Source organism: Suncus etruscus, chromosome 10 (genome assembly GCF_024139225.1).
Source record: "Suncus etruscus isolate mSunEtr1 chromosome 10, mSunEtr1.pri.cur, whole genome shotgun sequence".
Lineage (NCBI taxonomy): Eukaryota > Metazoa > Chordata > Mammalia > Eulipotyphla > Soricidae > Suncus > Suncus etruscus.
The window spans coordinates 31,429,924-31,454,770 of record NC_064857.1 but is presented as its reverse complement, the minus strand read 5'-3'; the positions used below and the strand labels follow the sequence as shown (position 1 = coordinate 31,454,770).

Genomic DNA, 24,847 nt, shown 5'->3' with positions numbered 1-24,847 from the left:
CAATTTCACTTATGGAGAGGTATTTTCAGTAAACAATTTTTGAAACACCAGCCATGTGTCCTATTGTTCAACTCAGTTTAACCCTTCCTACCAGAAGTTATCAGAGCTTAGATCAGCCTTACAAAGCTGCTTCCTATCTCGGTTCAAAAGCTAGTTCTAACCCCATGCTATTTATCTGGAATTCAGACTTACCAGCAATAAATCAGAGGTTCCCAATATCTTATTTTTTTTTATTTATTTGCTGGAATGATTCACAGAAATAAGAAAACATTTTGTTACTGATGATAATCACTTTATTATATAAAGAATTTAACTGAATTATGATTGGGATTATAGAAAAGACAAAACCATGGAATTTACAGCTATATGGATGAATTTGGAATGTATCACGCTGAGTGAAGTCGGCCATCAGGAGAGGATCAGAGGATTGGACTGATAATACAGCAGTTAGGGGACTTGCCTTACATAAAGCTTACTCAATTTTGATCCCCAGGCCTCACCTGGTCCCTTGAGCACTGCCAGAAGTGCGCCTTTATCTCAAAGCCAAGAATAAGCCATTAGCATATTAGGGTGTGGCCCCAAGACAAAACAAATTAAGACATAAAATAGGAAAAGGGCAGATACAGAAGGGTCATTCTCATGAGGAATATAAAGAAGCATAGTCAGATAACAACAAATGATCAAAGGCAACAGAATCCGAAAACTTGTCACAAAACTAAGCTCACCATGACTGGGAGAAGAGGAGCACCTGAGAGTGGGCACCCAGAGACAATGTTGGAAGGAAGTAGATAAGTGGAATCTGGTAGAGGGTGTGGCGTTGTATTGGAGTACGATATACACAAAACCCTGAGGCCAACAGTACTATAAATCACAATGACTAAAAGAAATTTAAAAAGTTTAATGCAGAAACGGCCAAATAAAAAGGATACATAGCCACAAAGTATTTGGGACAAGTGTGGATTTCCTATGCCCTCTCTAGGGGCACCTTTCTCCTTTGGTTACCAACCTGAAAGTCATCTATACTTTCTTCTATTGAGTTTCATGGAGGCTTCACTACAATGTTGTGGCTGATTATATCACTGATTATGGGCAGTTGATTTAATCTCTCTGATCACATTCTCTTCCCTCCCTCTGGGCCTGGTGTAGGTGGTGGGAGGTGATGCAGTCAGTGCTACTGAAGGGAATGCCAGGTTCCTCCAGTCACATAGTTTGTTCTGCAGAAAATTAATCATTTCCTCAGCAGCTTCCAGAAGTTATCTTAAAATAATAGATGTCTTAGTCACTGTCATCATTTAGGGAAGTCCAAGGATTTTTTAAGAGTTGTGAATCACACACAGGCTTACACACTTACAGAAATAAGGCACTTCCTTGCATGCTACCAACATGGTTGAACTCTCACACCCCATGAGATTCCCTGAGCACAGACACAAGAGTAATCCCTGAGTACTACCAGATGTGGCCCAAAGAACAATGACTTGTGAGTCAAGAGCTGTGGATAAAGATCAAATATGTTTGAGAATATATATGATAAATATTTGTTTTGTCATATGAATGGTATTTATATTTCTTATAATTTTCAATGCTACAGAATTGATGTTTTTTAACTTGAGTAAATATGAATGCAATTTGCTGTTATTGAGCAACAGGGCTCGGGTATAAATCCCTATCTTTATGATTTGAAAATTCACATTTTCAAAAAAAAAATAAAAAAAAAAGAAAATTCACATTTTCCTTATAACTATAAGGAAATACTGATAAAAGAATACTGCTATTGTTTTAAGCACTGAAGAAGCTTTCCTTTTAGAGACAAATAAACCCAAATTGATGTATTTTTTTTACATGTTCTTTTCACCTTTGTGTCATTTATGGACCAGTGCTAAGTATAGGGATGGTATTCAATAATAATTGTGTACTAAGTTCAATTTCCTCATGCCTATTTCAATAATTTCAGCAGAGTAAAATGTAAATATTATGAAAGACAGAGAGAAAATAATTTTAAAGAAAAGTTTAATAATGATGTATCAAGAATAATGAAAATATAAAAGTAATTGAATAGTGCAAATAACTGCAAGGCTTAGACTCAGGAACTTGATAATAGTACCTAAGCTACTGTCAGTGGGAAAGAATTTTATTTTTCTATTTGATGCCAGATCTAAGATTTTTAAGTGGGTACACTTAAAAAGTCTAAACAGCATATTGTTGTCAGTTAACCACTATCAAGTATTCTGGAAACACTTTGTTTTTTCCAAAACCTTTATCAAACTTTAAAATTACACTTCCATGTTCACACTGAAAACAATGATTTTTTTGCCTGATTTCATTTTAACTCTTTCATTTGAGAAGTCTTCATTTGAGAATTCCAAAGCATTTAATTAACAGATTTGAATATTACAGATTCAACAACAATGAGTTAAGAGTTTGGAAGCAAAATAATGCATATTCTAACAAAAGTTCACAGTTTTAGGTATCATAGGAAACGATAATATGCATAATGCACAATAAGCAGCATTTGCAAACTACACGTATGGAGCGTGGGTACATCTGGTACAATATTTAATTTTAATACTATCTTTTGTAATGCACTTAGCATGTCAAATAGTATCAGTAATTTCAGTCTCCATCTTAACAAAATATGTAAGTGTTCACTCTAAGACTATAACCAACAAAACCCACAAACCAAATACCATAGGAAAAGGAATGCTAGAATTAAGTTAAAATACCAAATTTTATTTTATTTTATTGTAGTGTATTTTATTTTATTTTGTGAGTTTGGAGGCCCAGGGTTACTCCTGGCTCTGTGGTCAGAAATTACACCTGGTCTTACTTGAATCAAATAGGGAATCAAATAGGGGTCAGTCCAAAGAAAGGTAAGAACCTTAAATATTATCTTTTTTATTTTATTTTTTATTTGGAAAACTGCTTTTACAGTCATATGTTTTATGAAAGAAATAAAAGAAAAAATGAGGGGGGATAAAAGAAAAGGAGAGGGAATAAAAAGGAAGGAATAAACAAAGAAAGTTAAAGGAAGAAAGAATGAAGAAAGAAGGGAAAGAAGAAAAGGAGAGGGTGAAAGGGAGGGAGGAAAGATGAAAGAAAGAAGAAGAAGGAAGGAAGGAAGGAAGGAAGGAAGGAAGGAAGGAAGGAAGGAAGGAAGGAAGGAAGGAAGGAAGAAAGGAAGGAAGGAAGAAAGGAAGGAAGGAAGGGAGGGAGGGAGGAAGAAAGGAAGGAAGGGAGGAAGAAAGGAAGGAAGGGAGGAAGGGAGGAAGGGAGGGAGGGAGGAAGGGAAGGAGGGAGGAAGGGAGGGAGGGAGGGGGGAAGGGAGGGAGGAAGGAGGGAGGGAAGGATGGAAGGAGGGAGGGAGGGAGGAAGGGAGGAAGGGAGGGAGGAAGGGAGGGAGGGATGGAAGGAGGGAGGAAGGAAGGATGGAAGGAGGGAGGGAGGGAGGAAGGGAGGGAGGAAGGAGGGAGGGAGGGAGGGATGGAAGGAGGGAGGAAGGAAGGATGGAAGGAGGGAGGGAGGGAGGGAGGGAGGGAGGAAGGAGGGAGGGAGGGAGGAAGGGAGGGAGGAAGGGAGGGAGGGAGGGAGGGAGGGATGGAGGAAGGGAGGGATGGAAAGAGGGAGGGAAGGATGGAAGGAGGGAGGGAGGAAGGGAGGGAGGGAAGGAAGGAAGGAAGGAAGGAAGGAAGGCAGGAAGGAAGGAAGGAAGGAAGGAAGGAAGGAAGGAAGGAAGGAAGGAAGGAAGGAAGGAAGGAAGGAAGGAAGGAAGGAAGGAAGGAAGGAAGGAAGGAAGGAAGGAAGGAAGGAAGGAAGAAAGGAAGGAAGGGGGGAGGGAGGGAAGGAAGGAAGGAAGGAAGGAAGGAAGGAAGGAAGGAAGGAAGGAAGGAAGGAAGGAAGGAAGGAAGGAAGGAAGGAAGGAAGGAAGGAAGGAAGGAAGGACGGACTTCAAATTTAACTAGATAAAAGTTAGCTCTAAATAACCAAAGAGGAATGATCCTAAATCAAAACACCTCAGGGCCGGAGAGCTAAATTGCTTGCTTTGCATAGAGTCAACTCTGGTTCAGTCCCAGAAACTGCAGGAGCAAACTCTGAGCACATATCAGGTGTAAGCCCTAAAATCTGCTGGATATGACCCAATACCCAAATAAAATGAAGTAAAATTTAGAAAATGACCTCTATGTGCATAAATTTATATAAAATATAATAGCTTAAGATATACATGATTATTAATATGAGTTATCCTATGAATTTAATATTATTTGTACTTAACAGTAGTATAAAATTGAAGTATACATCACCCAAATTTTAGATAAAACTTTTGTTATCAAAACTAAGAAGAAAAAATAGAATGGTTAGAAATATAACTATTTTTCAACAATGTTTAATTTTCAAAATACTACTTATTGATATTATTGAAAGTGTCAACTTACCATACTTAAAATTTCTCATTATTTTGTTATGTATTTTGTTAGTTGAATAATAACTTTGGGACATCAAGGTTTACATTCTGTCCCAAATTTAATAACCCTTCAGATGTTTTGTCTTAGTTTTATTTTAAAATGAATGATACTTGCCTCCATTCATTTTACCAATTCTCCCACCTTCGAGAATTCTTTATTTTATTAATTGTATAGTTGACTGAATTTCAGCACCACTTCTTTTTTTTTTTTTTTTTAGGAAGAATTCAACAATGTTGAGTTTGTTCCTGTTTAGAAATGACAGCTTCCTGACTTCATGCCTAATGGACAGCATTGATGGGATCACATGCACTGCCTCACTTTAAATTTTCTTTAACTTTATTGGATTTGGACATTAAGCATTGCTATGAAGAAATCCAAGAATAGATTGGTTATTCCACCCTCTGATAGATATCAGATAGAAAAACACATACGTTTTTATGGATTAAAAAAACTGAAACTCAGTGAGTTTAAAGTTTAAATAAGGAGAAAAAGAAACAAGTTCGATGACTTCCTAAAGTTTATAGTAGAACTATCAAGTGAAAGTTAGGATTAACTAGTTATGCCTCTTATTTTTTCCCTCATAAACTCCATGTCTTTATGTATCAGCGATCTTGATATATTTAATTAAGTGCTCTTAAATGTGAAAGAATAAGCAATAGGGTCTTGCTGGATATGGGTCTCAAATATTTTTCTCTTTAAGAGAGAGATAAAGCTTGTAATTATTTGCAGTTATAAGCTAAAATAAAATCACAATGAAAGTGAAAAGAAACTTATAAATATGTCTTATAATTTATAAAATATAAATATATGTTATATATCTTCTTTTTACAATTTTTATTGTTATATATATCTTTAAATTTTATATTATATATAAAATTTTGTGCCACAGTATGATCAAAAGAATTTTAAAAATCAGAGAAATAGGGGCCGGGCGGTGGCGCTAAAGGTAAGGTGCCTGCCTTGCCTGCGCTAACCTTGGACGGACCACGGTTCGATCCCCCGGTGTCCCATATGGTCCCCCAAGCCAGGAGCAACTTCTGAGCACATAGCCAGGAGTAACCCCTGAGCGTTACTGGGTGTGGCCCAAAAACCAAAAAAAAAAAAAAAAAAAAAAAAAAATCAGAGAAATAAAAAAGCTAGGATGTTTGAAGGTATTTACCAGTCACTTTTACAAAGCTAAACAACTACATGAATGTTAAGTGTTGTGATTTCAATGCATTTGAGCAACAGAAAATCTATATATTCGAATTTACATATTAAACTTAAAAATTAATTTTTAGGGGCCCAGAGAAATAGCACAGCGGTGTTTGCCTTGCAAGCAGCCGATCCAGGACCAAAGGTGGTTGGTTCGAATCCCAGTGTCCCATATGGTCTCCCGTGCCTGCCAGGAGCTATTTCTGAGCAGACAGCCAGGAGTAACCCCTGAGCACCGCTGGGTATGGCCCAAAAAACCAAAAAAAAAAAAAAAAAATTTTTTTTAGGGGCTGGCGAGGTGGCGCTAGAGGTAAGGTGTCTGCCTTGCAAGAGCTAACCAAGGAAAGGACCACGGTTCGATCCCCTGGCATCCCATATGGTCCCCCCAAGCCAGGGGCAATTTCTGAGCACGTAGCCAGGAGTAACCCCTGAGCATCAAACGGGTGTGGCCCGAAAAACCAAAAAAATTAATTTTTATAAAATTAAAAATTTATAGATGATTTAAGTGTTTGTTTGTATAATGTTACATTATACCATAAATTTTTCTTTAACAACCAAATGAATTTACTAACCTACCAGGCTACAATTTTTTAAGTACTTTTTCCAAAGTAAACTGTAAATGTGATTGTAAGAGCAGTGAAGTACACATTTAAGAAAGCAAGATTCTGATTCAAGGAAGTGTACTTTCTTGGAACAAAAAGAAATAAATTAATTGCTTTCAACCAGTAGTATGGAATTTCTTTTATCTTTGATGATACCTAGTGTAATGGTTTCTGCTACTGAAATTATCTTGGAGACTGAATATGAACCATGTCTACAAATCCATATAATTACCACTAGGTGGCAGTGGCGCCATCCAGGGTAGCATTGACCTCGTGCAATTTAGCTTCCAGTTCAAAGCAACATCTTTTCTCCTCTACAGTACCTAGAGTTCCCAACAATGTACATTTCTTGTTCAAAATACTTCAGTTGTTAGTAAAATAAAACCTATTTCATAAAATCCTGATTAACAAAACTAAGTGTATATTTTCCCTAAACAATAAAATATCATTATGAATATTTAAAGAAAGGTAAAGGTACTCAACCATTATTAGCTACATCGCTCAGCATCCAACTGAACTGAATCAATTTAAATCTGGTAGATGCATTGCTGGAATGTTCAAATAAGTTTTTTCATCATTTACCTTAATTTAGTTTACAAAATTACTCTGATATGCTTCTCAAGGTTAGGTGCTTTTCCTCTTTGGGTGAGTTTTAAGCTCCTTGCTGCTTACACTTATCAAGCTAAAGATCACATTTTTATCCTACTAATGATCTTTACAGCAGAGTTATTCATTGCAGGACTTTAAAAAAATAGACTACAGGGGGAAGAATGACAATATAGTAGAGATGGTGTTTCCTTTGTGCTCAAGTAACCTCGGTTTGATCTCCAGCACCCCATAAAGTCCCTCAAGTTTGCCAGGAGTAATTTATGCATCCAGAGCCACGTGTGGCCTCAAAATATAAGTAAATAAATAATAAACTACGAGCTAAAGAAAACTGTATTTGTAGTAAATGTATAAACAATTTGTATTTTTATATATAGTTTTCCCTCTTAAAGCTCTCCATGTTCCAAGCTGTCATCTTTGTTATGAGTCATACTAAGAATCAATGCTTCCTTAGATCCATTGTCATTTGTAAGTCTCTCAAAAACATTTCTTCTTGTGAAGCATCTTTCAATATAGTGGCTTCCTCCTCCCCAATCTGTATAACTTAATAGCTTAGATATTCTTTATTGTTGTTGTTTGTTTGGTTTTTTGGTGCCATACCCGTTTGATGCTCAGGGATTACTCCTGGCTAAGAGCTCAGAAATCACTCCTGGCTTGGGGGGACCATATGGGACGCCGGGGGATTGAACCGCTGTCCTTCCTTGGCTAGTGCTTGCAAGGCAGACACCTTACCTTTAGCGCCACCTCATCAGCCCCAATAGCTTAGATATTCTAATAAATATTTAGTGGCCTGAGAAGTAAAAAAGTGGATAGGACACTTGTCTTGTACCAGGCCAACTGAGGTTCCATCTCCAGCACCTCTTGTGGTCCCTAGAGCCCACCAGGAGTACAAAGCAGGACTAAGCTATGAGGGATGGCTTGGAATGGCATGCCTCTTTCCCCCAAAATGTCAGTAGTTTTCAGATCTCTTCCCATCTCTCAGATAAGAACTTTTGTTTTCTTGTCTTTCATTATTCCTCAATATATGTTAAAGTAGACATAGATTATATTAAAGATTTCATAGATAATGATATCTTCACACCTTACCAACATCTGTTTCTATGAAAATAGTGTCTATCTTCATTAAAGAAAGAAGTCTTTTTTCACTGTAGTGTAAGACTGTTTTCAACAGGTCTATTTCTGTACTGCAATGTCTTTTTAAAATTAAAAAAGAAACCCATCCATTTTTAAGAAGCCATGCAAGACCAATATCAGTAACTAGAAAGTATAGGGAGTTTGAAAGAACAAAAAAAAAAATGAAATGAAAGATCTAGGACATTAAGTGGTATGCAAATTGCATTCTTTTAAATGGTAGCATGATCAACACAAATGCTATTTCTGGATCTTGGCACATCAAACTGCCCACAGATGAAAAATGACTTAATTGATTTGACCACAGTCCCGAGTCTAAAGATCTCAATTGGCAAATATAAAAATAGCTTGGTGCTATTTACATTTGTATTTGTGGTTGAGTAAGGAGTGATTTCACTGTAATGCTCCAAGTCTAGGTAGCAAGCAACCCACAGATAGAGTGGCGAAGTAGCATTTCTTGCAAGCAACAGATACAGCTGCTGGTCAGAGAATTAGTAAGAGCAGAGGACACACTGATCTTGTCAGCTCAGTCCCTGTATATAGGAAATACAGCTGTCAGCAGCACCTTCAAATTCACATCACAGTATAGTGAGAGTTTATATCTTTAGAGGTTAAGCAGTTAAGCATTCATAGAGATTTGTTGCCTGTCCCATCACCTTTAAATAACCTTCTTAAAAATCTTTTTAATAATTAATTATTATTCTGGATGTCTAATGTTCCTGTTAATAGCTTACGTTTCTTCTAGGAATTTTTTCTAACCAAGTATTTCTACCATGCAACAGAATAAAACTTGTAATTTTTTAGCCTTTACTCTGTAGCAGAATAGATAAAGAAAAAATGTATAGAAGGGGAAAAATATGACACAAAGAATAGAAAATTTCTCCAGGCCTTGTAGGAAATGTGATTCGAAAGCAAGTGATGGAGAAATGTAGACTATCCACTCTCACTTCACTAACCAGTAATCTGAGCTATGGGGTTATGTTCATATTTTCTAAACTTTGTAATATAAACACCAAACTTAATTCAGGGGGGAAAAAATCTGCCATCGCTGATTACCATAGCTCGGATCACAGACATTTAAATCAAAAGTCATCTAAGTTGGAAAAGGTTTAAGTTTTTTCAATAAATTATTTTTTATAATGACTATAAAAGTTATATAGTATACTGAGGCAAGCTGGAGCCTGATACTTTACTGTATGTGAATTGCAGCAAATACTTTCTGAGACATAAAGCTGACAATCAGACATTGGAGTGTGGCTGGGAAATAGCAGTCCCTGAAAGATTAAAGTCAGAATATCAGTAACCTTGAAGGCAAAGCCATTGTTCTTTCACTTTTGAGCCAAAGTGGTTTAAAATACTCACATAGGTAAGATCAGTGGAATAAGGTCAGATACTTAAAGCTCAAAGAATTCTGCCACACGGTGCTGTGGTGATGCAAAACTCTATTCATAAAATTATTTCATTTACCAAGTAAAAGGGGGTGATATTTACTGAAATTTAGTCAGTAATAACATAGCAATATCATCACCATGTATTTTTTATCATCCTATGGACGCTTGCCAACACCAATGGAGTGGTGAAGAAGAATCGCATGTATAAAACAATAATATATAGATTCATAAGTCACGATATCTTACTTCAAAGAAAAAGAAATTTAGTGGCTAACAAAAAAGGGTAGGCATCTGTGGTGATGCAAAAATGCATTATTCACAAATGCCATGATTACTTTGGAATGAATTCTGCTTTAGAGACATCAAGGAATGGATTTTAGGTAATAAAATCAGGGGAATTAAACTATGGGATGGGCCCCACTAATGAGCAAAACTATTGTTATATTTTGTTCTTAATTTTGGGTCATATTTGGTTATGCTCAGGGCCTACTCCTGGCTCTGTGCTCAGGGTGAACACCTGGAGGGACTCAGGGGACCCTATGGAATTCTGGAAATGGAACCTCATGCCACTTCTTACAAGGCAAGTGTACTATCCATTGTATCTTCTCTCAGATCCTACCATTATTATTTTTAAATGGAACAGATTAAAATTAATACATTTATTTATTTAATCTCATATTCTTATGCTATTTTAGTTGTTATAAAAATGAAACTACATATTAACAATAATTATCTCTTTGTCACCATAATCACTTTCCATTTTGGTCTAAATAATCAAAGTACCAAATAATAAATTCTGCCCTTGACCTTTAGTCCCTTTTCCCAAGAAGAACAAGAACTGTTTAATAAACCTTTATTCAGAATTTTTTATTGCATGTCATCAATCACCTGCCTTTTATATTGGGTGGTAGACTCTCAAACAGTGCTCAGAAGGCCTGGGGGCCCATTAGCAATCTAGTCCAACCAGGCTGAATTCCACAAAAGGGCCTGGGGACGCAGGGCTTCTCAGGCCCTGTGGTGCTCGGGATTATCCAGGTCACCCTGGGTGATGCTCTAGCTACCTCCAGGGCTACATCTACTAGCACTTGTGAAATTATAGTGTGAAAGAAACACAATCTGGTTTATTAGGCATAAATAATACTCTGACCACCACATACATTTTTCTAAATACCAAAATCCAAGGTTATATTCTACATCTTATTTTTTAACTTAATTATCTATGTATTACATCAGTGTATAATATAGATGCATCTCATTTTATCTCTATCCTAGTATTCTATTTAGATTTAGAATATAGGCATCTCATTATGCAATTATTTGCTGCAGAATTTCAGGGTTTGGTTGTTGGTGCTGTTTTTGTTGTTTTGTTTTGATATATATTGTTTCTTTCAGGGTTTATTTCTTTCTTTTAAACTTATCTCCCGCAATTTTTTTTTTTTTTTTTTTTTTGGTTTTTGGGCCACACCCGTTTGACGCTCAGGGGTTACTCCTGGCTATGTGCTCAGAAATCGCCCCTGGCTTGGGGGGACCATATGGGATGCCGGGGGATCGAACCGCGGTCCTTCCTTGGCTAGCGCTTGCAAGGCAGACACCTTACCTCCAGCGCCACCTACCCGGCCCCGTCTCCCGCAATTTTTATTTTATTTTATTTTATTTTATTTTTGTTGCATTAAATAATTAACGATGGGGCTGGATGGCAATGGATGGCGATGGATTTCTTTCTGCCATCCCAGGCCACGTGGCTCAGCAACCCCCATGAACCGGCAGGTTCCAGGCCCAGGTAATTGGCATAATCAAGACTCACTCACATGCAGGCATTAGGAAGCATCATCTTTATTCATGCCCTGACCACCACAGGTGTGTGGCCTATCTCATAACCTTTCAAGCATTCGGCCATTCTTAGCCCTGCATCTTATAATTCAGCCATCTTCCTCCGAGAGCCCTTCACTCCCAGGCTCCAGGGTTTATGTACCTATTCCAAGACCCCTCCCAGGAATGGGCCGGGTCTTGCAGGTAAGGTCCCACCTAATATCCGGTTCCCAAGACCCCTCCCATAAATGGGTGGGTCTTAGGTATCTGCACCAAATTCAGGGTCTCAGGTACACTACAATTTTTTTTTGGGGGGGGGTTCACTCCCAGCTGCACTGAGGGATTCCTTCTGGCTCTACATTCAGAAATCACTCCTGGCAGGTTCAGGGGACCATATGGGATGCCGGGATTTGAACCACCATCTTTCTGCATATAAGGCAGATGTCTTACCTCCATGCTATCTCTCCAGCCCCTCGGGGTTTATTTCTACCACTTAATAAAATTCAGGTATATAGATAGACAGGTGGGTAGGTTTTATTTATTCATTTATTTATTTATTTAATTATTTTTTTTGGTGGGTTTTGGGTCTTACCCGGCAGTGCTCAGGGTTTATTCCTGGCTCCAGGCTCAGAAATTGCTCCTGGCAGGCACGGGGGACCATATGGGACAACAGGATTCGAACCGATGACCTCCTGCATGAAAGGCCAATGCCTTACATCCATGCTATCTCTTCGCCACCCTCCCCAATGTTGTGAAATTTTTAACCTATAGAATTTAGAAACATTTTTAAAAGTTTGTACTATACTTTTGTTAGTCATCCTCAACATCTTTTTCTTTTTCTTTTTCTGTTTATAAGGTCACACATGACCACTTATAGCTTGTTCAGTGCTAAGATCCAACCAGATCAGTACAGAAAATTTAGTTTTATGATATGTTGTAATTATGGCAATGTGTTTGAATTTTTGTCTTGCTTATGACTGTTTTTCTACTTTAGGATGGTTACAGCCATATCTTTAAGTATTGTAATATTACCATTGTGTTATTTTAAGTATTTCTTAAGTCACAGAGAATTGATATGGATCTCCATATAAAACAGTCAAACAAAGTTTAAGTAGACTTTATTTTTATCTAGAAAATGAAACCTTAATCTGGCTAATAGTGAAGCTAATTCAAACAAATATTTGGAATATCTAAATAAAAATAGACTTCGCATCAAATCCACTTTGCATCAAATCCAATTCTTTATCTATATGTTAATTCATTCACCCAGATTACAATATGGTGAACATACTAGAACTAACTAGAAACAAACCTTAGTTTAAGATAAAAGGTGAATAACCACTTTAGAAGGTTAGTAGGGATATAAAGGAGACCATAAAGATAATAGGGGCTAAAGCCATGGACAACCTTCAAACAGAAGTTCAACTTTGTTGGTACTTCTCCCATGCCCCTCAAACATGGTGCATACTATTTTAAAAATTTCTCTAAATTCTCCTAGCTTTTGGTAAAATATAAATCAGTCATGATTAAAGGCATCTAAACAAGTTTTATCTGCAGAAACCAAAGGAAGCAGAAAATGCCTATACAAAGAAGTATTACATTAAAAACACATCATTTTAGTGTTTGCAATAGTCTCAATATTCAATAAGTTAGAAAAGTCATGCTTAAGAGATACATTTTTATCCTGAAGTTAAGTAAGATTAAGAATTTTGCCAAATATGGCATAGTTACTCTTCTGAAAATTTGTTATTTCTATTATTCCTAGTCATCTCAGACCTATTAAAGCAATTACAGAGAAGTGTAGTGTATATAGCAAGGGCATGTGTAAAGTTTAGTAAAGTTATTTGTAAAAGAAAAGAAGATGATCTTCATGAAATATGCAATTTCTACATACACTTAATGCCTGAATGTATTCTTTAGCTTCAATCTACAAACTTTTTATTTGATAACTCAACTTTTCATTCATAAATAAAATAGATAGATGATAGATAGATAGATAGATAGATGATAGATAGATAGATAGATAGATAGATAGATAGATAGATAGATAGATAGATAGAATTTTTCATACATATGTAGGGCCCAAGAGGCTTTAAAGTCAGTTTTGAAATCAAACTTAAACTCTTCATGCCATCTATTAGTGTTTGCATTCTCACAGGGTCATTAAACTACAATAGACAGAAAAGCTGATTCCTTTATTACCTATTGAAAACAAATGATGGCCCTTTCAGGCAGCTTGAATACAGCCTTTAATCATTGGGAACCTTTTATTAGCAAATGTTTTCAAGCTACCACATTCTTGTACAGGTCCTTGGCACTTCTTACTTTCATTTTTATTATATTTGCTTATCACTGAGTGTATATAGCACAAATATATATAATGATATATATGTTTGTGTTTATATTTTACTAAGTGGACAACCCAATCAGAAAGTCTCAGCCAAATAAAGAAACCCAGATAACTGTTTCATAAACATAACTTTGAAAGATAATGTGCAACAAGACTGCACTGCTAGAAGAGATGAAATGACCTCATCAAAAAAATGTTTGAAGTGTCAAACTTATCTATGTTAAACTTCAAGATTTAGCTGTGAAGAGTTCTCTAGCTACCCATCTGTTTATCAGTTCCTCCTACTTATAATCAAATTGCTTTCAATTTTTTTTCAAATAAAACAACAACCACACACTCACAATGACAGAATAAATGAGTCCAAATATTTGGCTTACTAAATATTCATTTTAATTATTCAGATAAAATTAATCTTTCATTTTACATTTGTCTGTTTAATGTACAATTTTTGAAAGGTATTCATAATATTTTGTGTAGTGCAAAAAGCATAGTTACTTTTATTTGTATTTCAGTCATATGACCTGTAATTATAGATGAGAAGAATTTTAATTAGGATATATCTTTAAGTCTTAGCTATAAAAGAGAGTAAACATGAAAAATATACTTCAGAAAGATTTTATTAAGTGTCAATATTTCTTTAGGTCCATTAAACTTGAAAAAAATAATTCCACTTCACATAGTATTTCAAGTTCAAAGAACTTAAATATGATATTCTGAAAGATATTGAGAGTGAGACAAAGTTGTATTGATAGAATACATGCATCATATGCTCTGAGAATCTGGGTTCCATCCAGCACCCACAACCCAAAACCACATAAATGTCAAGGAAATACAGTAATAACTGGGAGAATAAGTAGAATAAGTGGTAAAATCCGTGGTTTGATTGTGTGAGACCTTGAGTATGACCTACCTACCTATAACCCCAAAGAAAATAGCAAGTAGGTTCTTAGAGATTGTGGAATGAGAAGACTATTAAAGAAAGTGAAGGGACACTGAATAAAATAGGACAGGCTATTTCCTAATGATTGTCAATTTTGGCAAGTTAGTAGGTAATTCATGTTTCAATCAATCTTTTCATATTTCTCTACCTTTTATCATATAGGGTAAGCATCAAATCACAAAAAGTTAATAAAGAGAACTGCTCTTACTGTTAATACCAGAAAGAAATATTTTGAAGGCTAAGTCCTGAATAACCACTGAGCACATTTCACTAGTCAATTTCTGAAATCACTGGAGTACTTGAAAGTTATAATTAATATTTACATAAATAACAGGTCTAAATACTTATCTAGAGATTAATCTATAATTTCATTTATTCTATCAAATTATGTATTCGTGACTAAATAAGACATAATTTATAATCTATATTTAAATTAATAACTATATCTGAATCTGTAAAAATGGTGTGCAAAAATATTACACACAAACTTTGTGAATAACTTAAAAGATTGTTCCTGACAACTTTTAACAATCATAAATTTCCACTTCATTTTAAAACCATAATAAATTTATCACCGAAATAATTTTCGAAATGTAAACTAAAGTGATATTCGAATATTTCATATTCAAGTCATCTTTGGCATCAGCTGTTCAACTCTCCTTAGCACCAGCAGATGGAGCTGTGGGTTTTAAATCGCAGAAATAAACGTCCCAACGCCTAGCTGGTCTCTTAAGTTTATTCCTTCGTTAATTCGTTAAAAGTGTTCACTTTTTATTAAGCAATTTTCTTTTTTCTTTAATTTTTTAGTTCTAAAACTGTCCGATTCTGGTGAGGAAGGAACACAAATAAGTAGCAGTGTCTTGAATGCAAAATTTCTCAGCATCAAAGTAGAGCCTGATTCTTAGACTCAGAACTAGTTTTTTTCTATTCCCCACATATATCGGCCGCAATTCTCTGGAAACGGGCTGGGAAGGGTCTCTGGCATTAGGACCAAATTTTTGCATTCAGTGCAGAGACCCGGTTAGAGTTTGCGGGAAAACCCACCCAAGTCCAATGAACCCAGTGTTGCAAACTCGGGGTTCTTTTGGCCATTCTTTTGGAGTAAATCTCAGGCTGGGAAAGCGGTTTCTCAGAATCTGGCGGCTTCTCACAGGAAGTGTTTTCAAATTGAGGCAAATTTGAAGCTTGAAGGTGGCAGAGACCACAAATAAATTGTAGTAGATCTGGGAAAGGGGAATCTTGCAAAGAAAGAACTTTTCATCAACAGGTTCCAACTCTTTGGCGGTTGAAGGAAGTCCTTGTCATTGCCAAGTACTTGGGAAATGGCATTTGGGCGCGGTGGCCTGGGGTGCTCCGGGTGCCCTAATTCTGCACCCCCTAAGAAGTCTAAGGTGGCCTCTGGGTACAAATAAATCCATGGCAAAATGCCATGGATAGGTTAACTTAGGGAGTTTTCCAGGCTTAAATCTCACAGTCCTTAGAAGGCCGGCTTTCCAAGGTCTAGCAGGGGTAGGGAGGGGAAGATGTGTGTGTGTGTGTGTGTGTGTGTGTGTGTGTGTGTGTGTGTGTGTGTGTGTGTGTGTGTGTGTGTGTTTACAGATAATGAGTCCATCCTCTGCCTCCTCCTGAGCAGCAGGTCCGGCAGATAGCTCCGGGGTGTAGAAAGGACCCCGAAGTAGGCAAACAGATAGAACAAGATCAGCCTGCAGAATTGCCAATGGTGCACCTGGAGATTTCATTGCATTTTGGCTTCCGCGGATGAGCCTCAGCCAAAACCTAAGAGCTTCATAAATTGCTCCTCCCCGGGCGTTCTCCTTGGAAGGTCCCTGGTTGGGGGATCTCTGCCACCGGGGCCACATTGAACTTTCCAGTCTGGACAGGTCAGCAATGCGGGAAGCGCAGTAGAGCTTAAGGTTCCACTAGCTCTGGGTGAATTTTGCTTTTTTTCCCAAGCGAAAGTTCGTGTTAGTTTTTGTCAGATTTTGCTTTGACTTTATGAGAACGTTCTCGCATAGATGAAACACGTATATAACAAAGACAAATCTCTTTTTTGTCTCTTTTTAGAAAACACACAATTCATAACATACAAAGTCACGAGAAAGAATAACGTGCATATTGAAGCTATAAAAAAAAAAAGACTGACTCTGCTCTTAGAAAGTTCATTGGGTCGTGTGTTCCGTTGTATTTTACTAAATTCCCTTTTCGAATTTTAAGGAAATCTTAGAAAAAGACTTAGAAACGTAATGACCTTTTACAAAAACTGGTTTGGCCCGAAGCTCGACGCTATCAACTGAATGCAGTGCTGTTTGTAGAATATTTGAGAATTGTTTTCAAATCCGCAGGTACTTTTCTCCCGAGACATCCAAACTGCCCCGAGTTTTGCACAACAGGCTGCAGAGTCGGTAAATTTGGTACCCTGGAGCGCGCGGCGAGAGATGCTTGCATCCTAAAAATCCCTTGCATCCTAAAAAGCCCCTCTTCACGTCTCCCGGCCCGCCCCGCCCTGTAGTCTTTAGCTGCCCCCCCCCAACTGGGTTACGAACCCGGGGGACGGTTCCCCAAGTTTCCTGTTGCTCAAGTACATCCCTAATTCACGGTGATCTCTGAAACTGTACAGAGCCAAAGGATCACACTTTCAACTCTGGTTCTCACGGGTCATTTGTGGGTCATTTTCAGTCACAGGCTAATTTCCCACCCTTTCTTTCCCACCCCAGGCCACACGAAGGTGTTTATTAGGGTTTTTTCTTTCTCTGCTGCTTTTTTTCCCTTTTGCTAGCTTTGTGGCAGAAGCCTCGGTCCTTTGCACTCTTGTTGGCTGTGTGGGTGGTGGTGAAGGTGTGGGATAAAAGAAAATTGAGTCCACAAATTTTTCTGGGATCCTGTAGCCCAGATGGGCACGAATAGAGCCGAGGGTGTTAGCCCTTCTAATGGCCCCAAAACGAGGCGGCGAGTTCCCACTGCCCTGGAACACTGCGCCTAGGCCACGTTTTAGGACTGGCGACTATTAAACCAGGTAAAGAGACACCAGGCAGATGTGTTTTCATTGCCCTGTAAGATAAATGCAGCGTTAAGTGCCTGACAACTTCCCAGAAGCAATCAGCAAAAGTTTACGAGTGCATAAACCTCAAAGACCATTCCCCGACGGTGGTTATAAGGCCCGCATTTAGAGCTTCTATAAATCTCCCCAAAGCTAAGTTGTTCGTGATTCTTGGGCAAGCCACCTCCTTCGAGGAGACCCGGGGGGGGGGGGTCTTCTTCAAACTCCCAACAGTTTTGATACTGAACGCAAAAGTTTGTTCCACAAGTGTGGAAGGCCAACTGCGCAGAGAGGCGGAATGGAGAGTAATGGAAGTGAAGAGAACCCTGGAATCGAGGACAAGTTAAAGGGGACAGGGGGCAGAAAAGGGCCACCTGGTTCTCCCAGGTGATTTATCTAAAAAGACAAAAGGAACAAATACTGCTCCCGGATAGGTATGTAGTGTTGCCATGTAGCTGTTCATTTGCAGGTTTGGGTGTCCGGCTATGCGGTCCCCACCCTGTTGCGTGTAGCCCCTCTTCCCTACCTAAACCTGAGCACCCCCTCTCTCCGACCCACACACTTATCCTCATGTCTTTCGCCTTCTAAGTGTTCCCTGCGCGGAAGATAGAAAGAACCCTGAAATAAAATGCCAGCTCACTAAAAAATTCCAAGCTGGATTGAGGGGCACTGAGCCAAAAAACCGGGGTCCTGTGGCCACGCCACCTAGAGCCACTGTGGTGCTTGCTTCTGTGGTGTCAGGATCAGTAGCCAGAGGACTGACAGTGTGAGGTTCGTCCCAGGCACACACGGCTCACCTGTGTTTATAGAGAACCTTTGTTTATGATCTCAGTGCAAACAAAGCTGCTAATTGAAAAACAATAAGGGGAGCATGTCTTTAGCTTCCTAAAGAGAGAGGTTAACAGCTGGGAGCGCCAGGGGAGGGAGAGGAGGGGAGGCAAGCAGAGAGGCGAGGGGCCGCCCAGCGCGTAGACGTGCTTTGGGGTCCCCAGCGAGACACGTGGGCTGGCTTAAGCCTTCCAGAAGCGCCATCCTGGGTTCTCCCAGCAGCTGCCTATTCATTCTCAATCTTGGGGTCTCCGTAAATCCAAAGACGCGGGAGTCACCGAGGGAGGCGTCGTATTTCTGTCCTTGTGAGATTGCATCTCAAGCCATTCTTTTTGGAAAGTTACTGCTTGGGTCCCTTTCAATCTTTGCAGGTGAAAAATACAGATGCTTCTGGGTCGCGTTTTCCCCGTCCTTGATGAAATAAGGCGCCCAACTGTTCTGATATTACCATTCAAAAACAGGGTCTGTGGCGAACCTCATTTGTGAATCTATTACAGAGATTAATAGATTATTTCTCCTTTTTCAACTAATTCTCAGTGGGGAAATTTAACCATATGGTAAGGAGAGAATTAGAATTTCATCACATTAGAGCAAAATGTAATGAAAAGAGTCCAACACCTGGGGCCAACTCGGAAAGCCACAATTAAAAGGTTTTTAATGAAACCAGAGAAACCGAAGGAAAAAAAATCCATAGGCTTCAGAAACTGCCACATAAGCGAGATTTATAGGAGATACTCAGGAATATTGTTTTTACTTATGTCTTAAGGATGGAAAGCAGTCGCTAAGTACCATGTGTTCCCTCGCAGACAGACAGCGGGGCTTAGGTGCCAGAGGACAGTCAGCGCCGCTCAGCACCCGGAGAGGAACGCGTGGTCCCCCTCCTCTAGTCTCTGAGAACAAGCCAGGCCAGTCCAGATGTCCCCAAAAAGCTTCTGAGGAAACTCTGGGACATTTCCGGGCCAGCAAATAGACACCAGTCACTAGTGCCCCCCCCCCCTGTGAGACAGACAACGTTTGGCACCCGATGAAGTGGACTCTTGTGAAACAACTGGATCCAGCAAAGTTTGAGAGACCTAGCCTTAACCATTGAAGAAGGGCAGGTGTTCTCCATCACCATCAGGGCAGCAATTTGGGGGAGATTGCTGAGAGGGCGGGGTGCACACCCGTCCCCTCTTCTAATTTTGTTCCTATTTAATGGCTTGCATAATCAACTTACTTTTCATTTTCTTTCTTTCTTCTTTTTTTTCCCAATCCGGGTAAAAATAAGTACTTTGGGGGAGTGGGGGGCCAAGAAGCGGGGGACCCTGTGAAAATAGGCAATGTTTTTTTTTTTTTTTTGGAGGGGGCAATGACTATGCCTTGCTACTCTTTGGGAATCTTTGAATGTGGGGGGGGCAACCAGCAAGGACAGACAGCACTTATACCCCCAAGAAAGTCCCATCTCTACACTCCAGTTGAGCATCCCCCTCCCAGGAACAAGGGTGGGTGTCATTTTCGGGCCCGAAAGGATAAATTCAGCCAGAGGAGCGACAGCAGCAGCAGGCAGGAGGAACGGGCAGCAGGGGGGTGGGGTGCGGTGGGTGGGTGGGTGGGTAGGTGGGTGGGGGGCGTCTGCTTTTTCCGGAGGACTCGGGGGGTGGGGGGGCTGCAGTCAGTCGCTGCGATTTGCAATTTGCTGAAGGAGCAAAGAACATCCCGGGGCTCTAAGTAGGGCTTTTAGTGTGCTCATTGATGAGTGAAAGTCGCCACACATGTCAAGCGAAAGGCAGTTGTTGGGTTACTAACAGGACCCAGCGCCTTGCAAACATATGCGCTAAGCTGTGGATACAGATGGCGGGTAGAATAATGGAGCAGGCGCCTTTTATAAAAAAAGCTCTAGCTGCTTGCCTTGTCTTCCAGACCTGGGGACTTGAAAACTATTGAGAGACGCGCGCGCGGGGCCAGAGAGAGCGCCCCGCGATTGTTTGTTACCCGTTTTTAATCCTATTAATTAAAACGTTAACCTGATTGGGTAGCCAGCGCGGCCATTCCCAACAGGCGAGTGAGTCTTCTCCATAAGAACCTACTCAGAGATAATGATGTAAAAGAAAAAAAAAAAAAAGAAAGACTCCCCCGTCTTGCGGATAGGGCCGGGAAAGCTCCAGAAGGTGAAGCCAAAAAAAAAAAAAAAAAAAAAAAAAAAAAATTAAGACAGCCAGATCCACCGTGCAGCAGCGAACGCGGAGCTGAAGGCAGAGCGGGTCTCTCCATCCACTCCACTCCCCGCGCGCGCGCGCCCAGCCAGCCTTCCATCATGCGGGGTAACGGTCCATGGTAAGCCCCAGCAGCGGGCACCGTCGGCTGGAGACGAAGAAGACGAAGAAGAGGAGGAGGAGGCGGCGAGCGCGGGGGAAGGCGAAGAAGAAAAAGAAGGAGAGCGAGATAGAGAGACAGAGCGAAAGCGGCTAACGGTACCCGGAGCGACGCGCGCGCAACGGAGGAGCCCAGCTTGGGCGCGTGTGCGCATCGCGGGCGCTGCCTGGGAACCCCGGGAGCCGGCGAATCCGGGTTCGGAACCGGCCACTATGGAGCGTGGGCTGCATTTGGGCTCGGCAGCGACAGCCACCGTGGGGGACGACGACCTATTCCTGCACAAGAGCCTGAGCGCAGCCGCCACCGCTAAGCGCCTGGAGGCGGCTTTCCGCTCCACGCCGCCGGGCATGGACCTGTCCCTGGCTCCGCCACCCACGCGGGAGCGCCCCGCGTCCTCTTCATCCTCGTCGCCTCCGCTGGGCTGCTTCGAACCCGCAGACCCCGAGGGTGCGGGGCTGCTGCTGCCACCGCCTGGGGGTGGAGGAGGCGGCGGTGGCGCCGGGGTGGGCATCCCGGGGCTGCTCGTGGGCTCCGCGGGCGTGGGGAGCGAGCCCAGCTTGAGCAGCCTCCCCGCCGGAGCCGCCTTATGCCTCAAATACGGGGAGAGCGCAAATCGGGGTTCGGTGGTGGCGGAGAGCAGCGGAGGGGAGCAGAGCCCCGATGATGACAGCGACGGCCGCTGTGAGTTGGTCCTCCGGGCTGCAGCCGGAGGCGCAGACCCCCGGGGGTCCTCGGGCGCCGGAGGAGTGGGCGGCGGTGCCAAGGCGATTGAAAGCTGCTCCAACGCGCATCTCCAAGGCGGCGGCTCCAGCGTCCCCACGGGGGTCTCCGGAGGAGCCGGCAGCGCGGGCAGCAGCAGCAGCGGTGGCAGCAAGAAATCCAAAGAGCAGAAGGCTTTGAGGCTGAACATCAACGCCCGGGAGAGGCGAAGGATGCACGACCTGAATGATGCCCTGGACGAGCTGCGCGCCGTTATCCCTTACGCGCACAGTCCCTCGGTGCGCAAGCTCTCCAAAATCGCCACGCTGCTGCTGGCTAAAAACTACATCCTCATGCAGGCGCAGGCCCTGGAGGAGATGCGACGCCTCGTCGCCTACCTCAATCAAGGCCAGGCCATCTCAGCCGCCTCCCTGCCCAGCTCCGCAGCCGCAGCCGCCGCCGCCGCCGCCCTGCACCCCGCGCTGGGCGCCTACGAGCAGGCGGCCGGGTACCCGTTTAGCGCGGGGCTCCCTCCGGCTGCGTCCTGCCCGGAGAAGTGCGCCCTGTTTAACAGCGTCTCCTCCAGCCTCTGCAAACAGTGCACGGAGAAGCCTTAACTCCCTGCCCCCACCCCCATGCACCCCATCAGCATCCCGAAAGAAAATAAAAAGGAAAAAAATCAGATTGATCCCCCTCCTCCCCAACTAAAGGAAAGTGGAAAGCTCTTTATTTGTACCCCTTTATTTGAAATGGGGTGCTGCCCTACTCTTCACCCCTTTCTTTGAAATGGGCTCAGCTAGGGGTGAAAGGCAGCCGAAAAAAAAAAATACCACAAAGCCCGGAGACCAGAACTAAAGCTGAAAGCATCCCAGAGACGAAGGATGGAACGCGAGCGGGACTTGGAGCCTGGACAGCCCCCCCTCCCCAGAATCTTGGTCTGCAGGGCAGGGAGGGAGGGAGCTAGGGTGGTGGAATTGGGATGGAGTGTGGATGTCTTTTTTATTTTTATTTTGTTTTATTTTATTTTTTGGCTTTCCCCAGAAAAGTGGCAACTTTCGTGGCCATCTAAGACAGCGAGGAAGCAGAGTTTTTCCTTGAAGGTTCAAAATAAGTTGAGAATTTAGTCCCTCGTTTTATTATTTTTTTTTAAGCGTGGAAAGTATGACATGGCAAAAAAAAAGTTCTAATCCTACTCAATAATTGTGAATTTGGCTACTGCGGAAGAGGACAGGAGGAATCCGGGGTTGTGGTGGTGGCTCCTGGGACGACTATTCATTCAGACAAATCAGAATGGGCACTTGAAAATGAATTTTGATTCTGAGCCAGGAAAGAAAAAAAAAACTTGAATTGTAAGACTTATTTAAATGGAAAAAAAAAAAGCAGAAAGAGACAAGTTGCTATGAAAGACTTGTATTTTTTATTGTTTCTGAACTTTAATCCTGTGAACAAGCTCAAAAGTTTTGGAAAGAATGATATATTTAAAAAAAAAACTGATGGTGGCTGAAAGAATTGCATTTGCAAATATTTGTATGCACCTTGTTACTTTCCACTCTGCGATGTTATATTAACAATCCATGGTATTTATTTGTTCTTCTTCAATGACCCTTTCACATCAATAGTATTTATCATGTGTTAAGGTCATGGGTCTGTGTGCAGATTTTTTTTAAATGCCTCAAATTCTGTTGATAGATTAACTTATGCTGTGTGCCAACTGTTTAAAAGGTTTACTTGCCAACAAGAGATATATTGATGTATCTGAGCTGCTTAGGTTCATAAAGAAAAAAAAAAAAAGGTCACCTGGATATATTCAGTTGCATCATCCCTGTATTCTAATTGAGCTTTAATAAATTGCTTCAGTCCAAAAATTACAGGAAAGGTGTATTCTTAATTGACGAATGAATTGATCTTTTTTTTTTTTGGATAGGGATTCCTTTACATTCTAAAAGGGAAAGACATCACAGCAATAGATTCTCTAAGTAAGAACATGCTAAGCAAATATTTCCCTGCTGTGCTTTTTTTTTTTACAAAAAAAGTTCTAATTTAATTGTTTTTAATATATGTACATATCTAAGTTATTTTAACTGTGAGACTTATTTAAGTTAAAGGACTGGTTTGATTTGCCAATGGTGTGAAATCCTTTTGTTATTTTTCTAAAAAAAATTAAAATTTAAAAAGTAAGAAAACTAAGGAAGAGCAAGAAGCTATTTATCCAAAGTGAGCTTTCAGTTCTAGCTTGCATGGCTGTTTGCCTGCCTTTCTAGCCTATGGAAATCAAGAAAACCTTTTTTTAAAAAAAAAAAAAATTGAGTCCTGCTATTTTCCACTCCTTGAATATAATACAAATTCAGTTTGTCAGGTTGGATGGTGAGTTGGGAGCTGTGATGGATCTATTGGAGGGTTTTGGATGTGTAAACAATGATATATATAAATATATATTAAGTAGGTCAATCAGACTATGACAGCTATGTACGACCATTTGTATGTGTATCTATGTCAGAAAGAATATTTATTAAAATATTTTGATCAAACATTTTATTATACTGTGCTTTGTGGAAGGAGCAATCACCTCTCTTCTGTGTTACTCTGCTAGAAAGGTAACAAAACAGAAAGGAGTTTCAGAAGTTTTGGCAAGGATACACAAATTGAAATAGTTCTTAGTCAGTTGTCTACTTGTCAGAGAAATGTTTACTGGACCCTGAGAAAAATGGGACCAGTGGTGAGATATAAGAAAGGTCTGAAGTTTTTGTTATTGGTGTGAACTTTGAAGTTAGGTTTCTTTCCCACTTCTATATCATTTTTAACAATCCAATTGCTCAACAGAACAAGATCAAGTTTCTGGGAAAGTTTTATCAAAATTTCTCTCTCCAACAGCCTGAAAAGCAGAGTTAAGAGGCGTATTTGGGGTCTCTGATAATAAATTCTGTTGTAATTTTACACTTTTTGTGTGTGTGAGACAGGGGTATCAATCTGATTGAATTATAAGCATAAATAATGCCTCGGGATTTTCAACATTTATTACTGTATTGCTTGTAATGAGAGTTTTAGGGATTATACTTGGATTGGGTCAGCACTGACTCTGGAAAATAAATCTGTTTATATTTGGGCCTAGTGATCCAAGAAGGGTCACTCACAAAAGGTTTGGTTTCCTTTACAATCTAGATTATGGTGCTAATGGTGATGTTGTAGTGTTGATGAAGTTGCAGGGAATTCTCTGTAGGCAGGATGCTAAATGCATTTTTGTCTGCAAAAACCTGAGCTCATAATGATACCCCTAAATGCCATCAAACTTAGTGGGGGGTGAGGGGGAATATTTTCTGCTCCACTTGCCATCAAAAAAGATTAATCAGAACCTGTAACTTTTCAGAAAACATAATGGCAAAGGGCCTTCAAGCTAGAGCCCTCCCAGTCTGGGGAGTTGGGGCAGTGGGAGGGAAGAGGCCAGGGCAGGCCC

General features: G+C 40.6%; 1 protein-coding gene across 1 annotated transcript; it reads left to right on the top strand.

Annotated features, from left to right (window-relative positions):
- The first annotated feature begins 20,259 nt into the window (after positions 1-20,259).
- On the top strand, positions 20,260-22,069 carry BHLHE22 (basic helix-loop-helix family member e22). Its single transcript, XM_049782186.1, has one exon. It carries the CDS (start codon positions 20,910-20,912, stop codon positions 22,011-22,013), a length of 1,104 nt encoding a protein of 367 aa, XP_049638143.1. The 5' UTR covers positions 20,260-20,909; the 3' UTR covers positions 22,014-22,069.
- The last annotated feature ends 2,778 nt before the right edge of the window (positions 22,070-24,847 follow it).

Coding starts and splice junctions, on each gene's coding strand:
- BHLHE22 (XM_049782186.1), top strand. CDS start 20,910: ATGGAGCGTGGGCTGCATTTGGGCTCGGCAGCGACAGCCACCGTGGGG.